General features: G+C 40.3%; 1 protein-coding gene across 3 annotated transcripts in view; it reads left to right on the top strand.

Annotated features, from left to right (window-relative positions):
- PDE8B (phosphodiesterase 8B) overlaps nucleotides 1-16,041 on the top strand; it is a 202,337-nt gene that overhangs the window by 86,128 nt on the left and 100,168 nt on the right. For 2 of the 3 annotated variants that reach the window (XM_087430140.1, XM_087430139.1), the window contains exon 2: nucleotides 6,456-6,512. In XM_087430140.1, the coding sequence (XP_087286266.1) occupies nucleotides 6,456-6,512 (57 nt within the window). Of the gene's footprint in view, nucleotides 1-6,452; nucleotides 6,513-16,041 lie in introns of all 3 variants that reach the window. The other variant, XM_087430141.1, reaches the window with a different exon arrangement.

Genomic DNA, 16,041 nt, shown 5'->3' with positions numbered 1-16,041 from the left:
ATTAGCCTGTTGTGAAGTTTTTGATATAAATCTGCTCCAAATATTCTTATAAATGCCTCCTTATATACCCTGGAGATCCACTCATGTAGGAGGTAGATTGTAGGATATACACTCCTTCATCTTTACTAGAAATTTCCAAAAGGTTTGTCAAAGTGGCTGAACCGGTTTACACACCCACCAATAATGTATGAGTTCCTGGGAGGTCTACCTTCTTGCCCATGCTAGATTGTGTTTGACTTCTTAATTCTACCATTCTGTTGATATAAAAAATGTCTAGTTGTGACATAGTATGCCACTGTAGTTTAAAATTTGTATTTCCCTGATTACTAAAGATTGAGCATCTCTTCATACTTGTTTTTCCTCGTCTGTGAATTTCGTCTTCACATCTTTTGCCCAACTTTCTTTTTGGTTTTTATTGGTGTTTTTAAAGATTTTATGTTCTGGTTACTAATACTTGTTGGTTTCCTGTATTTTAGATATCAGCTTCCAGACTGTTGCCTTTTTTCTCTTTTATTACAGTGTTCTTGCTTTTGATTTTGTTTTTGGTGAATAGAAGTTTTAAAATTTTAAAGTCAAATCAGTCTTTTCTTTTATGGTTGTATATTTTGATGTGTGGATATTTGTGTGTTTGTATTTATGTGATAAAACCTCATGCTGCCAAATTAATGTGATATTCTAAACAGCAGAGCATAAAACACGAAGTCGGTGGATATGTCACCCTCAGGACTATGAGTATCTCTTGATTATGAGTAATCTTCCCTATGTGTATGTGTGTAACAAAAAGACTAAAGGAAATCTCTTATTTTGATTCTAATTTAGGGATACCGTTTTAGGGGAATAAATCATCAAATGTGAAGGACTATGACTTCTTCTTGCCTAAGTGATAATCTGGTGTTTTTGGAGGGGGTCTCTGGGTTCAGGTATGATGGCTGAGTCTGGGTGGGTTTTGGTGCCATCCACAAGGTAAGTGCTCTGTTGATACTTGTTGAATAAATGAATATGTGATAGAGTCTGAAGTTGACAACGGGCATGTCTGCTCAGAAGAACAGACTAGTGGTTCCCAACCCTGTTGCACCTGAGGAGATTTAAAAATGCTGGTGCCTGGGCCCCATCCTTAGAGATTCTGCTTCTCTTGGTTTGAAGTAGGACCAAGGCACTGATACATTTTAAGAGTTCCCCAGGTACTTTAATATGAAGCCCAGGCTGAGAGTTTGTAGATAAGAGAATTGGAAGCAGGAAGGTGAGGGAGGATCAGGACCACCTTTGAGCGCTGAAAGGTCCAGGGCAGCAGAGTTGCCAGGAGGCACTGCAGTGCCAGAATCAAAGTGAGGTGGAAGCTGGAGGCTGGTGTGCGGGCAGAGCTGGCCATCGGGGCCTGTGGCTGAGATGGTGAATGAGGAAGAGGCAGGCATTGTGGATGTGCTGAGGGCAGTGGGTCTGGGGAGTGGAGACAGGAGGCTCCCAGGCTGAAGCAGGGATGTGCAGTCTCGGGGTGGGGCGTGTGGGGGCAGCGAGGCTGGTGCCTTTCTGACCAGAAGCCAGAGGGCAGGATGGGCCCATTAAGAGGCAAACACAACCTCTGCTTACCCAGAGCTCAGAAAAATAAAGGAAGAAGTCTGGCCTGGGAATGGAGGGTAGGCAGGGGATGCCTTGAGAAAATTAAATATTATTTTAAAATCAGAGCCAACAGGGCAGCAGGCAGAGTTGATTAAGGGCATTTAAAAATGCCTATTCCTGAGCACACAGCTGGTCCCTTTTGTGAGTGAAAAGTGATCTGTACTGTGGAGCCCCCCTTGAAAAGTGAAGTTGGGTTTGCCCTAGTGTGTGTGTATACACCTGGGTGTGCACACGTGAGCGAACACTCAGTGCCGCAGATGGTGGGAGGAAGGATTCCCAAGGAGAGGTTGTTGAAGTGGGGAAGAGTCAGCTCTGAGCTTGTTTTTGGAAGGTAGAAGCTATGGAAGCCCTGTGTGTGTTCTTGGCAGTTTGGTTCAATTCCACAAAGCATCTTCTGAGCACCTTCTAGATGCTGGGGATGAATCGACTGTGAAAAAGACAAAGTCTGTGTCCTCAGGAAACTTGCCGTCTTGCCAGTGAGAAGGATAGTTAAGTGAGTAATCGAGTGAATGCTGTGAAGTACAGGAGGAGAGAGAGGAGAGCGAGTCGCGAGTTCTGCCGTGGTGCCGCCGGGCATAACCAACCCTCAGAGAGTGGGGCATTTGAGCGAGCCTGGAGGGGGAGCGAATGTGCCGAGCAGGTGGGGTTGGAAGGGCTTTCCAGGTCAACCACTTGTCTTCCTGAATTCTCACTTCCTTCTTGTTTGAGGGAAGCTCTCAAACTCGATTCCAGGTTATTTCACAAAATTCCTGAAGCTGAGACTACCAAGAGCTGTGGCATAACCACCTGAGAATGTGGTGTGGTGACAGGTGAACCAGCCAACCTCGCCAACCTTGATTTTTGTCTCTTTCTTCTGCCTACCCTGTGCCACTTGGTCTTCATCTTGGAGTTCCCTCTCCGTTGAAATGAGGCCAAGATGTGTGGGGTTTTGTAATTTTTTTCTTGATCATTGTGATGTTTTTCCACTTGCTAGTTCACTGCTGTAGTTCCTACTCATAGCAGTGTCGTTGTTTGTTTTTTGCTAAACCTCTGTTCTTGTCTATCCAGAAAGTAGGCAAACCAAATGTTTGATTTTCCCACCATAAATCTGATCCTATTAATCCTCCGCTCAAAACCTGCAGTGTGGTTGGTGCCTACAGAATAAAAAGGGAGTTCCTGTCCAGTATCCTCCCAGTCTTCCCCTTCACTCCCTCTGTAACCCAGCTTCTCTGGACTCTTGATCTCTCTCCCATAAGCACCTTTGTATTCTTGCCTCTGTTCCTTTGCGTGTTTTTCTATATGCCTGGAATCTCCTCTCCCAACCCAGGCTCTTTGTCTTCCTGTTCTTCATGACTTAGGAAGTCTTAATGAAGCCTTCCTCATCTCCCCACCTTCAAAACCAGAAGTAGTATCTCCTTCTCCTTCAACTTCCGAGTCTGAGGGAAAAAAAAAATGTCTACCAACCAGAATTCTGTACCCTGCTAAACTATCAAACAAAAGCGAGTGGTAGACATTTGCAGATCAACAAGGACTGAATGACTTTGCCACTCATAGACCGTATCTGAATGAGGAGATACATTCCCAATTGCACATTCAGGGACCTGTGTTTCTAGCTTGAGATCAGCTACGGTGAGAGTATTTACACCGTAGAATCAGCAAATGCTACAAAATAGGACTTTTTTTTTTCTTGGCGAGCTAGCTACATGACATTTGTGTGTGTTACCATGCTCACACGTGTGTTTGCACAAATATTTGACACACTGTAAATGTTGGGCAGTTAAAATTGCACTCTTGGTCAGTAGTCCCTCCTCATTAGACTGTCTGGGAAAGCTGTGTGGTCAGAGTGGCTAGGAAGCTTGTCTCTCTTCACACTCTTGTCGCATCCTCCTCTCCTCTCAGGAGCTGGAATTGTATTACTTATGACTCTGCCCCTTCTTGCTTCTGTGTCCTTGGCAAAGTTGGGCACTTCCTGGAATAGGAGCTAATATGTTAATTGAGGATCTGTGCATCTGCAGTTGCTCAAAGTTCACTCTTTGAAGTAGAGAATCTTGGCTTGGCTACACAGACATCAGTTAATGGTCTCCTGTTTCTGTTCATAATTGCTTTTTTTTACAAATTGGTGAAATTCAGGCAGTAAGACTCCTGTGTCAGAAAGAGAACTCTGCAAACTGCTGCTCTCTGTGACTATACCTGCTGCAGGTTTTCCTCTGCTGATCACTGCCTCGTTCCAGTCCTCAGAGCCAAAGAAGACAGGTACCCGGGTTCTGTTGGGATAGTTGACCTTTCTTGGACAGAAGCCAAGGTCAGATGACTGGGAGCCCAAGAAGGAAAAGGCAAGCCAAGAGACAAGAAGCAAAATGTACAGGAGCTGGTAAACTGAGGCCCCCAAGCTGGCAGTGGAGGTGGAGAGACAGCATGTGGGGAGGTGGCACAGTGAAGTGGGGCTGGGAGGAGATGGGTGAGGAGCAGGTAGAGAGGTGAGAGGCAGGGCTCTCGAGCAGGTCTACCAATCTTGTGGTCCTTCCACTGAGCTCTGCTTTCCTTCCATCTGAGCTGGCTCTGGCAGAGCTTCAAATGCTGGATGCGGGCAGGGAACTGTTGTGGCTGTAAGAGAAAGTCGTAGGGTCTTTCCTGTCTTTTGGCAGGAAAAGGATGCCTTCTAGCCTGAGTGTTGCTTTTACTCCATGTTGTCACTCAGTGGCCATTGCCTGTCTTCCTAAGATCACTCATGTGGAAGTGCCTACCACAATGCTTGGGACAGAAGGGGGTTAAGGGACATGACACAGTCATTAGATGATCTCCTGGCAGAGTTTAAAATGACCTGTGTAACTACTTCATGCTCATATCGGTTACTCAGAAAGTATACAGGAATGTATTGCTTAAGGGTGAATTATCATTTTTTGGACAGTCTGTGCCCTTTTAGCTTGAGTCCTTCCCTTAGTCTCTTAGCCTTCCAAAACAAGTCACTTTTTCTTATTCCTTTTTAACTTTTATTGATTTATTTCATTTGTTCATTTTATGCCCCTAGATGACCCCTTTGGGAACCAATTTGTTGGAGAAACCACTGACAGGAGGCCTTGTTGGAGGGGGGCACCTGTGTGTGGTGGATGCAGTGAACCTAGGAGAGACCACAGGGAGAGTGAAACGATGTCCCAGATTATCAATCGGATTTATCTTACTGTACCAAATTGGTTTCTCTTCTTAATCAGTAACTTTTTAGCAAAATTCTGGCAATTACACTGCTTTTGAAGGAGAATGTCTGTTTGAAACAATAAAAACTCCCTTTGGGGTGGAGCTGGTTTGGGGCCAGAGGCCCAGTGACACAGGGAGCCTGGTGACATCCCTCCTCCAGTGTAATTATTCTTGGGGCTGTGCACGTACACGGGGGGGCTGGTGTATATCAGCACACACACCGTGCAGAATGTTGTTTTGCTTAGAGAAAAGCATAAGCGAGTTACACACTCAACTTGAGTGTGTCACTTTTACTTGAAGACAGCAGTGAGACACTGAAGGAACTTTTTCCTGTCCATGGGCTCAGGGACTGGAGGCCCTGAGCTGGTTTAGTTGTGACCGGCTTGCTAGAAGGATCTGCTGTCAGGAGGTCACCTCCCCCAAAGAGAGAGCAGCTTTGCCCTTCTGAGAACCCACCACAGAGGGCTGGGAACCTCATGAGCGGTCATCAGAGGGCTCTCGTATTCTGCTGGCTGGTTTAGAGAGAGGCCAAAGCCCCAGCATCATTTCCTCACACAATGATGCCAGGATGGGCTGGGGTATCAACCTCACAGAGGAGAAGAATGTCTGCGACTTATACGGTCATGTTTTGGAGAAGATTCATACCATGCACACCAGGAGTTAAGCATGGGAAGAGGGGAAGAAAGGAGAAAGGGAAATTTTTAGTCTTCAAAAGTATAATTTAAAGAAAGTTCTGCTTTTCTTGTTTTTTAACTGATAAAGCCTCCTCTGGCCCTTGGCTCATTGTGATGTCTCTGGTCCTCTGAGTTCTGATGCTTGCTGAAGGTGTTCCACCCATGGACAGGGGCCCACACAGTGTGTTGGATGCAGGATAAGCTTCCAAGTAGTGGCAAACCAACTGCAGCCTCTTAGAGAAAAACAAAATTGGATCCATGGAGGTGAGGCCAAGACCTTCAGTCCAGTTGTCTAGAATAAAGTCATTTTTAGAAATCCAAGTAATTTAGACAGACAAATATTTGCTCGATGTTTGCTGCCAAAGGCAGTTAGATGCTGTTGGCCAATGAACACCTAAGCTCCTTCCTGGAGTCCGGGGTCAGGTTAGCCTCTGCGGTCATGGAGGAGACACAACTGAGATGAGTAACTTATTCATGGTGAATGTGGGTAAGAGTAAGCCATTTATTCTTCATATTAAAACAGGAAGATAAGAAGAATATCTAAATGTAGGAACAGCTCTGACACCATAGAAATGCTTTAGCTTCCACATATGTAAGAAATTTTTACTCTCTTTTGAAGTTTCAGAATAATAGCCTCGCGTGGTGCCCACACATAGTGGGTGCTCAGTAAATAATTATTGAATTGAATTTTCTCCTGTAAAACATACTTATTGTAAAAATCCATGCACATAAGTAAAAACAACCCGAAATCCCACCTCTTAGCATTTGGGGATACATCCTCCCAGATGCTTTCAATGCATATAAATGTATATTCTTTTACAAACAGGATTTGTACTGGACGTGATGTTTTGTAACCTGTCTCCATGTCAATATAAATTGCATCCTTTTATTTAGCATCTGCCAGGTGGCACAGTGTAATACCTGTGAACAGAGGATTTGTCAGTTTGTGTGGTTTGACTTGACCCATCTCACATGCTCTCCTTCCTTTAGCAGGTTTCTTCCGCGGAGGTACGCATCGGGCCCATGAGACTGACACAGGATCCTATTCAGGTAGGCCTCCATCGCTCAGGAGGGGCTTCGTTTTCAGAGCCTGTGGTTATGTGACCCCCTCTGAGAGGCTCTTCTGGGGCTACGCATTTCGCCATCGTTGCCCCCACATACATGCCTGTACCCACATGCATAATGTATCTGTTTGTCTCTGTATGTAAATGCTTGTTTTTAATGTTGGACTTGAGGACTCAAATTGTTTTCCCGAAGACTTGAACATTGCCCTGTGTTGCGCATAACAGGTAGATTGCCTGGTGGATGGTGAGGGAGAACAATTCTTCCACCAAAAATCTAGTCTGTTCCACACCCTGCTCCACGCCCCGTGTGTGGTGAAGGGCAGGGCTTTGCCAGCAGCCACAGCTGGGTGTGAATCCTGCTCTGCTTGAGTCAGCTGCGGGACCTTGTCTGTGTTGCTTCACCTCTCCGCCCAGCGCCCCGTCTGTGAAATAGAGATGACAATGCCTCTCTCGCTGGGAGTTATGAGTCAGATGAAATGACATGAGTGCCTAGGACACTGCCTGGCAGTGGAAGGCACTCAGTAAGTGATGACTGTTGTTGTTGGTTGGGAAGAGAAGCTGACACAAGACCCGTGGGACTTGAGCCAAGCAGCCTACTGGGCTCTCAAACCCGGAGGGAACTGGCTCCAGGGAGAGAAGGCCCAGCACCTGCAGCATTGACCTCGTTCTAACAACGACAGCAACTGTGTACCCCCTGCAGCTCCTCCAGCTTCCTATGCCGCCTACATAGAAACGTGTGTGAGAGGGGCTTGTACCCTTTTAAGTAGTTATTAACTCCCCGTCTGCATATACATTATTCAGGTAGACCTAAAGAAGTGAGCGGCCTCCTTGTAAAAACTATAGCTTGTTAGCACCTGGGAGCCTGTCCTCTACTTGGGATAAGTAAAGATGCAGAAAAGATGTAAACAAACAAACCCACATGTAGAAGAAAGTGAAAAACCAACCAAGAAAATGTACTGTTTGATTTATGAGCAAATGGAAAAGAAAATAATGTTTTACCGTTGCTTAGAAAAGGAAGTACAAATCTAGGGGAAAGAAAAAAACAAAAGGAAGAGATTCAAGCTTGGGAAAATTTAATGAAAACAAATTTAGGAGCAGAGAGAGAGAAATTTACTAAAATAAACATAAGCCACAATTATTTGTATAGAATACAAACAAGTGGAAAATTCCAGTAATCATTCTGGGAGCATGTACTTCGTACTCTAATTTGAATAAAGGCAATGACAAAGAATCTGATATCAGGGGTTATTCCCAAAGCAATTTCTAAAATATTTTTGAGATTAGTGTAGTTTTAGGTCAGTTAGTTTAATTTACCTTCATTTTTGCCCTGTGCTGTACTGGCAACGAATGCTCATGATAAGGATGTCTCATTATTTTAAAAATGTAATCTTTCAAATTGTAAAATATTTCAAATACACATAAAGGTATATGTGTATACCCATACCCACTTTTACCAAATATTAACAGTATGCTGTATTTGTTTCAGAGAAGTTTTTTCAGAAACAAAAGATTACAGCAAAGCCCTTAATTTATTCCTTTACCCCCTTCCTCTCCTTAAAAGTAATCACTATTCTGAGATTGATTATGATACATATTTGTGTATTTATTCTACATATATATTTATTCATAATATTTACTCTTGTTTTGAATGTTTTTAAGCTTTATTTGAAAGGTGTTGTGCTGTAGGCATCATTCTGAAATTTGTTTTTCTTTTTTCATTCAACATTTGGTGTCATCTAAGAATCCACTGGCTAATTTAAGGTCACAAAACTTTACTCTTTCTTCTAAGAGTTTATAGTTTCAGCTCTATGATCCATTTTGAGTTAATTTTTGTATATGGTGTGAGGTAGGGCTTCATTCTTTTGTGTCTAGATATCTAATTGTCCCAGCAGCCTTTGTTAAAAGGGATATCTTTCCCCATTGAATTGTCTTGGCACCTTTGTCAAAAATCAACTGACTGTAATTGTGAGGATTCATTTCTGGATTCTCAATTCTATTCCATTGATTTATGTCTGTCTTATGCCAGTACCGCACTGTCTTGATAACTGTAGCTTTGAAGTGTGAGTCCCCCAACTTGCTTACTTTTTAAGATTGTTTTGGCTATCTGGATCCCTTGTATCCTTATATGAATCTTAGGACCAGCTTGTAAATTTTGGGGCTGGGGGGCAGATGGGATTTTGATATTGATTGCAATGAATCTGTAGATCAATTTTGGGAGTATTACTGTGTTAACAATTTTGTCTTTCAATCCATTAACGTAAGATGTCTTTCCATTTATTTAGACTTCCTTTAACTTTTCAACAATGTTTTATAGATTTCAGTGTATGTCTCATTTTTTTGTTAAACTTATTCCTGAAATATTTTCTTCTTTTTGATGCTATGGTAAATAGAATTGTTTCCTTAATTTCATTTTGGGGTCATTCGTTGTTAGTATATAGAAATACAATTTACTTTTGTATATTGATTTTGTATCCTGCAACCTTGCTGAATTCATTTATTAGCTCTTAAAGTTTTTTGTAGATTCCTTAGGATTTTCTATATACAAGATCGTGTCATTACTACTTCCTTTCCAATCTGAATATCTTTTATTTTTTGCCTAATTATCCTGCTAGAACCACCAAAACAATAGTGTGTTTAGTTTTATAAGATACTTCCAGATCTTTTCTCAAAGTGGTTGTATCATTTTACACTCCTACAAGCAATGTGAGAGTTCTGGTTATTCTAAATCCTTGGTGATATATGATGTTTCAGGCTTTTAATTTTAGCTAATTTAGTGGGTGAGTAGTACTATCTTATGGTGATTTAGATTTGCATTTCTCCATGGTTGATAATATTGAGCACTTTTTCATTTGCTTGTTGGCCATTCCTCTATCTTCTTATGTGAATGTTTAGTTAAGTCTTCTGCCTATTTTTAATTAGGTTGACTTTTAAAAAGTTGCATTGTCAGACTTCCTTATATATTCATGCTACAAGTCCTTTGTCAGATTTTGAAAATATTTTCACACAATCTGTGGCTCTTCTATTCATTTTCATAACTCTGGCTTTTGATGAGAGAAAATTTTAATTTTGATATACTCTAATTTATCACTTTTATGATTGTTGCTTTCTGTGTTCTAAGAATCTTTACCTATTCCCAGGTTGAGAAGATAATTTCTTATGTTTTCTTCTAGAAACTTTATTGTTTTTAACTTTTACCCTTAGATCTATAATCTATCACAAGTTCGTTGTTGTGTATGGTGTGATGTGGAGGTCAAGGCCCATTTTTATTTTCCTGTATTGATGTCCACTTGTTCCAGCTCCACTTGTTTAAAAGTCTGTATGTTCCTTCATCTATTGAATTGCTTTGATGCCTTTGGTACTGATTCTTTGATATTTGTTGCAACTTACTTGGTGACCAATAATGTAACCATACAGTACCTTCAATAATGTAGTATTGTAATTTTCCACAAAAAGGTTTTATAAAAGATGTGTATCTGTTTGTTGAATACAGGGTTCTATATACAAGAATGAGTTCAACTTTATTAATGATGCTATTCAAACCATCTCTCTCTTAATTTTTTGACTATGTGATCGATCAGTTTCTTTTGCAATAGATATGTCAATATCATCAATATTAATATTTGCTGATATTTTGAGTCTGGGGTGTTAATGTATAACCAAGTTCTTAATTGTTGTATAGTCTTTCATTATGTAGTGTCTCTCTTTAAACTTTTGCCTTAAATTCTGTTTTATCTGTTGGTAATATTGCCAGACCAACTTTCTTTGGTTAACATTTTCCTGGTAAATCTTTTTCTGCCTATTCATTTTCAGTTTTCTTTATAACTTTATTATTAAATATTCTCCTTGTAAGCAGCACCTAGCTTCATTTTTCTGAAACCTATTCTGATAATCTGACTTCTTAATAAGTGAGTTCAATCTGATTATTGAGTGTGATTACTGATATGATTAGTCTTATTTTGTGTTTTCTATTTTATTACTTTTTCCTGCTTTTTGTCAAATTGACACAGTTTTCAGAATTATCTTTTATTTTCTCTATTTTAGAAGCTGTAGGTGTGCTTCTATTTCTTTTAGTCGTTATCCTTAAATTATTTTTTAATATGCTTGCGTAGCAGGCAAATTTTATAACAAAATCTTAATATATGGTATTTCTTTCCTCTCAAACATGATATTGTCCTTTGCAGAATTTAAATATCCCTTAACAGCCCTACTCCCTCATCACTGAAAAACAATTATCTGTGATTTTGGATTTATTTCATTTGGTATATTAAAACAACAATAGTTTTAATTTGTACTGGTAAGCTATGAAATATTATAATGATATGAATACCGGGAACCCACCACCCAGCGCAAGAGGTGGAATATTTCCAGTGCTACGTGTACCCCACCTGGTTCCTGCCACGTGACTCTGACCCAAATGACAGCAGATGCAAGTAGTAGTCAAGAGTCTTTCTCTGAGTGAGGGACAGGATAATTAAGAGACTCTTTTATAAAAGATAAGAGGCTCAACTTAGAACTAAGGATGCCTTTACTACTGGGTCTCATTCAGGCGTAGAGTTTGACTCATTGATCCATCCAGTAAGGATTTGTGGATACCTGTATGTTCAAGGCTCCTCGCTGGGTGGTACGGGGGGAGCAGGGACTGCGCGATGCTCCCTGACCACCCAGAGAGGTCTGGTCCGGCAGTTTTATTGTTTATAACATTCTAACTTGAGGGGCATTGATATTCAGTCTAGTGTTTCTGTGCTTCTAATAACACTGCAGCTGTCTTAGAAAAATCAACTATGTCCTAGTGCCTTAGTTTTTGTTTTATTTATTTTTTCTTAGAGAAAAATATCTATTGTTACTTTAGTGACATGCTGAAACTGTTGATTAGCTACATCAGCTATAGCCCTTAGGGCTTGGGAGGAACTTCATTGAAGAATATTTCAGGATGTGGTTGCTTTTGAGAGTGCTTTCTGAGTTCATCAGGGGGAATTTGCTCCCACATCAGGACGGGTAACGTGGGGCTCCGCACGCCCCACAGGAGCTGGCGGGAGCTCTCTCCACTGGGTGGATGTGCTGGAGAGAAGTGCGCCATGGTACCGTAGAGGGCATCTCTCCTGGGTGAGTGGCTGTGACTCACAGTAAGTCGTATTTTCCAGTCTTGGCAAGAAAATCAAAAGTGGGGGAGATAGTATGAGGCAGTAGATTTATATCAACATGATACCATCTGAAAATCAAGTGGCCTTTTCTAGGTTGATGCCTGGAGTACATTTACTTCCCCGAGTGTGGAAATGACGTGTTTGTGCTGAGAGTGCTGTCTTCCTCGCCTCACACTGGGCTTTCCAACGGGACTCAGATCCTCACAGCTGTGGCCTAACCTTTTTCCTAGCAAGGCAGTACTTCCTGTAAAACTTGTTCTTCCATATTGTATGGACATGGAATTTTGCTGGAACCATTATATATTGGAGACTTTATATATTGTAGATCATGTGGCCTCCTGGGGAGCTGTTCTTCACATAATAAGTGAAATGACCGAGTGATGGAGACGTTCAGACTCAGGAACTTGTGTGGTCAGCATCTCTCTCATGTCTGTTCTCACTGCTGCCACCGAGTCATGTCCTTTACCTCACCCAGCCACTTTTGTGGAACATGGAGTTGTTGGGAATTTTGGCCCAATATTTTAGGGGATAAAAACAGAGTAAGTTACTTAACATAATGATTGCGCAGGCTCTGGGGTCAGGCCAACCTTAATTCAAATCTTGCTAGCTGTGGCTGTGGGCAAGTCTCTTAACCATTCCATGCCTCAGTTTCCATGTCTGTAAAATGGGGATAATGCCACCTCCCCACAATTGTTAAAGGGTTATTGAATGAGGTAGTGTATTTAGAGTCCTTTTGATATAATGGCTGGTCCTTAAATTCTCACCAAACTGTAGCTGCTTGACAAAGCCCTCGCTTTGCACAGTTCCAATATGCACAAATTTCAGAATCTAGTTAACAGATCCCCAACAAGATGTGTATTCGCATCACTTTCCTAGGGACATTTAAGGAAAGCCCCCAAACCATTTTTTTTCCAACTGAATTGGCCCCTCCTACGATCAAATCGGCCATTCGTTTAGTATTATGTGGCTACAGCTTACACGATCTATATGTGTGGTCTACTCTAGAAGCACCTGGTTTTTGCTTAAAGCCAAACCAAGTATTCTGAAAACTAGATGTTTAATAGTAGACATTGATAATCCATTTGGAAACATGTAGACACACCCTTCTTTAGAAAGAACACTAATGATGAACACTTATATCGTTGTCTTCAAGTTAAGGAACAGTTAGTTTTGTTTTCATCTTTTTCTTTTTTTGTTTTTTTTGTGGTTTTTTTTTTTTATTGAGGTCGTAAGAGTCTATAGTGAAATTTCGGTTGTACATTATTATTTGTCAGTCGCCATATAAATGTGCCCCTTCACCCCTTGTCACCACCCCCAACCCCCTTTTCCCTGGTAACCACCAAACTGTTCTTTCTGTCTGTGTGATAGTTTATCTTCCACATATGAGTGAAATCATCCAGTGTTTATCTTTCTCCATCTGGCTTATTTTGTTTAACATAATACCCTCCAGGTCCATCCATGTTGTTGCGAGTGGGACGATTTTGTCTTTTTTTATGGTTGAGTAGTATTCCAGTATATATATATATATATACACCATATCTTCTTTATCCAATCATCAGTTGATGGACACTTGGGTGGCTTCCACTTCTTGGCTATAGTAAATAATGCTACAATGAATATAGGGGTGCATAAGCCTCTGTAGATTGTTGATTTCAAGTTCTTTGGATAAATACCCAGTTGTGGGATAGCTGGGTCATATGGTATTTCTATTTTTAATTTTTTGAGGAATCTCCTTACTATTTTCCATAGAGGCTGCACCAGTTTGCATTCCTACCAGCAGTGTATGAGGGTTCCATTTTCTCCATAACCCCTCCAACATTTGTTATTTTTTGTCTTGGTGATTATAGCCATTCTAATGGGAGTGCAGTGATTTCTTGGTGTAGTTTTGATTTGCATTTCCCTGATGATTAGTGATGTTGAACATCATTTCATGTACCTATTGGCCATCTGTGTATCTTCCTTGGAAAAATGTCTGTTCATATCCTCTGCCCATTTTTTGATCTGGTTGTTTGGTTTTTGTTGTTCAGTTGTGTGAGTTCTTTATATATTATGGAGATTAACCCCTTGTCGGATATATGATTTGCAAATATTTTCTCCCAGCTGATGAGTTGTCTTTTCATTTTGATCCTGGTTTCCTTTGCCTTACAGACTAAAGAGTCTGAAGTCCCACATGTTTATCTTTTCTTTTGTTTCCCTTGTCTGAGTTGACGTGGAATTTTAAAAAGACCCCTTCAAGACCGATGTCAAAGAGTGTACTGCCTATATTTTCTTCCAGGAGTTTTATAGTTTCAGGTCTTCCTTCAAGTCTTTGATCCATTTTGAGTTAATTTTTGTGTATGGCGAAAGATGATGGTCTACTTTCATTCTTTTGCATGTGGCTGTCCAGTTTTCCCGATACCATTCATTGAAGAGACTTTCCTTTCTCCATTGTTTGTTCTTAGCTACTTTGTCAAAGATTAGCTGTCCATATATATGTGTGGTTTTATTTCTGAGCTTTCAGTTCTGTCCCGTTGATCTGTGTGTCTGTTTTTATACCAGTACCATGCTGTTTTAATTATTATAGCTTTGTACTATATTTTGAAGTCAGGGATTGTGATGCCTCCAGCTTTGTTCTTTTTTCTCAGGGTTTCTTTAGCTATTCAGGGTCTTTTGTTGCCTCATATGAATTTTAGGATTCTTTGTTCTATTTCCGTGAAGAATGTCCTGGAGATTCTGATTGGGATTGCGTTGAATCTGTAGATTGCTTTAGGTAGTATGAACATTTTAACTCTGCTTATTCTTCCAATCCATGTGCATGGGATATCTTTCCATTTCTTTATGTCATCATGGATTTCTTTCAATCATGTCTTATAGTTTTCATTGTATAGATCTTTTACCTCCTTGGTTAAATTTATTCCTAGATATTTTATTCTTTTTGTTGCAGTTGTAAATGGGATTGTCTTCTTGAGTTCTCTTTCTGTTAGTTCGTTATTGGAGAGAAGAAATGAAACTGATTTTTATAAGTTGATTTTGTACCCTGCAACCTTGCTGTAGTTGTTGATTATTTTTAGTAGTTGTCCCATGGATTCTTTAGGGTTTTCTATGTATAAAATCATGTCATCTGCAAACAGCGAGAATTTCACTTCTTCATTGCCTATTTGGATTCTTTTTATTCCTTTCCCTTGCCTAATTGCACTGGCCAAAACCTCCAGTACTATGTGAAATAAGAGTGGCAAGACTGGACACCCTTGTCTTGTTCCTGTTTTCAGAGGGATGGCTTTCAGTTTTACCCCATTGAGTATGATGTTGGCTGTGGGTTTGTCATATATGGTCTTTATTATGTTGGGGTACTTTCCTTCTATACCCATTTTATTGAGAGTTTTTATCATAAATGGATGTTGGATCTGGTCAAGTGCTTTCTCTGCATCTATTGAGATGGTCGTGTGGCTTTTATTCCTCATTTTGTTAATGTGGTATATCTCATTGATTGATTTGTGGATGTGGAACCATCCCTGTGCCCCTGGTATAAATCCCACTTGATCATGGTGTATGATCTTTTTAAGGTATTGCTGTATTTGGTTTGCCGATATTTTGTGGAGGATTTTTGCATCTATGTTCATCAGTGATATTGGCCTGTAATTTTCCTTGTTTGTATTGTCCTTGTCTGACTTTGGTATTAGAGTGATATTGGCCTTGTAGAATGTGTTAGGAAGTGTTCCATCTTCCTGTATTTTTTGGAATAGTTTGAGAGGGATAGGTATTAAATCTTCTTTGAATGTTTGGTAGAATTCTCCAGAGAAGCCATCTGGTCCTGGACTTTTATTTTTTAGGAGGTTTTTGATTACTGTTTCAATCTCTTTACTTGTGATGGGTCTATTCAGATTCTCTATTTCTTCTTGATTCAGTTTTGGGAGGTTGCATGAGTCTAAGAATTTATCCATTTCTTCTAGATTGTCCAATTTGTTGGCATATGGTTTTTCATAGTATTCTCTTATAATCCTTGGTATTTCTGTGATATCTGTTGTAATTTCTCCTCTTTCATTTCTAATTTTATTTATTTTAGCCTTCTCTCTTTTATTTTTAGTGAGTCTGGCTAAGAGTTTGTCAATTTTGTTTACCTTCTCAAAGAACCAGCTCTTTGTTTCATTGATCCTTTCTACTGTTTTTTTTTTTTGTTTGTTTCAATTTCATTTATTTCTGCTCTAATTTTTATTATTTCCCTCCTTCGGCTGACTTTGGGCTTTGTTTGTTCTTCTTTTTCTAATTCTGTTAGGTGTAGTTTAAGATTGCTTATTCTTGTTTGTTAATGTGGGCCTGTATTGCTATGTATTTCCCTCTCAGGATTGCTTTTGCTGCATCCCATATGAGTTGGTGTGGTGTATTTTCATTTTCATT

Source organism: Ceratotherium simum, chromosome 4 (assembly GCF_057802395.1).
Source record: "Ceratotherium simum simum isolate JZ-2026a chromosome 4, ASM5780239v1, whole genome shotgun sequence".
NCBI classification, from domain to species: Eukaryota; Metazoa; Chordata; class Mammalia; order Perissodactyla; family Rhinocerotidae; genus Ceratotherium; species Ceratotherium simum.
Note: the sequence above shows the minus strand (reverse complement) of the source record. Positions and strands in the feature narration are given on the sequence as shown.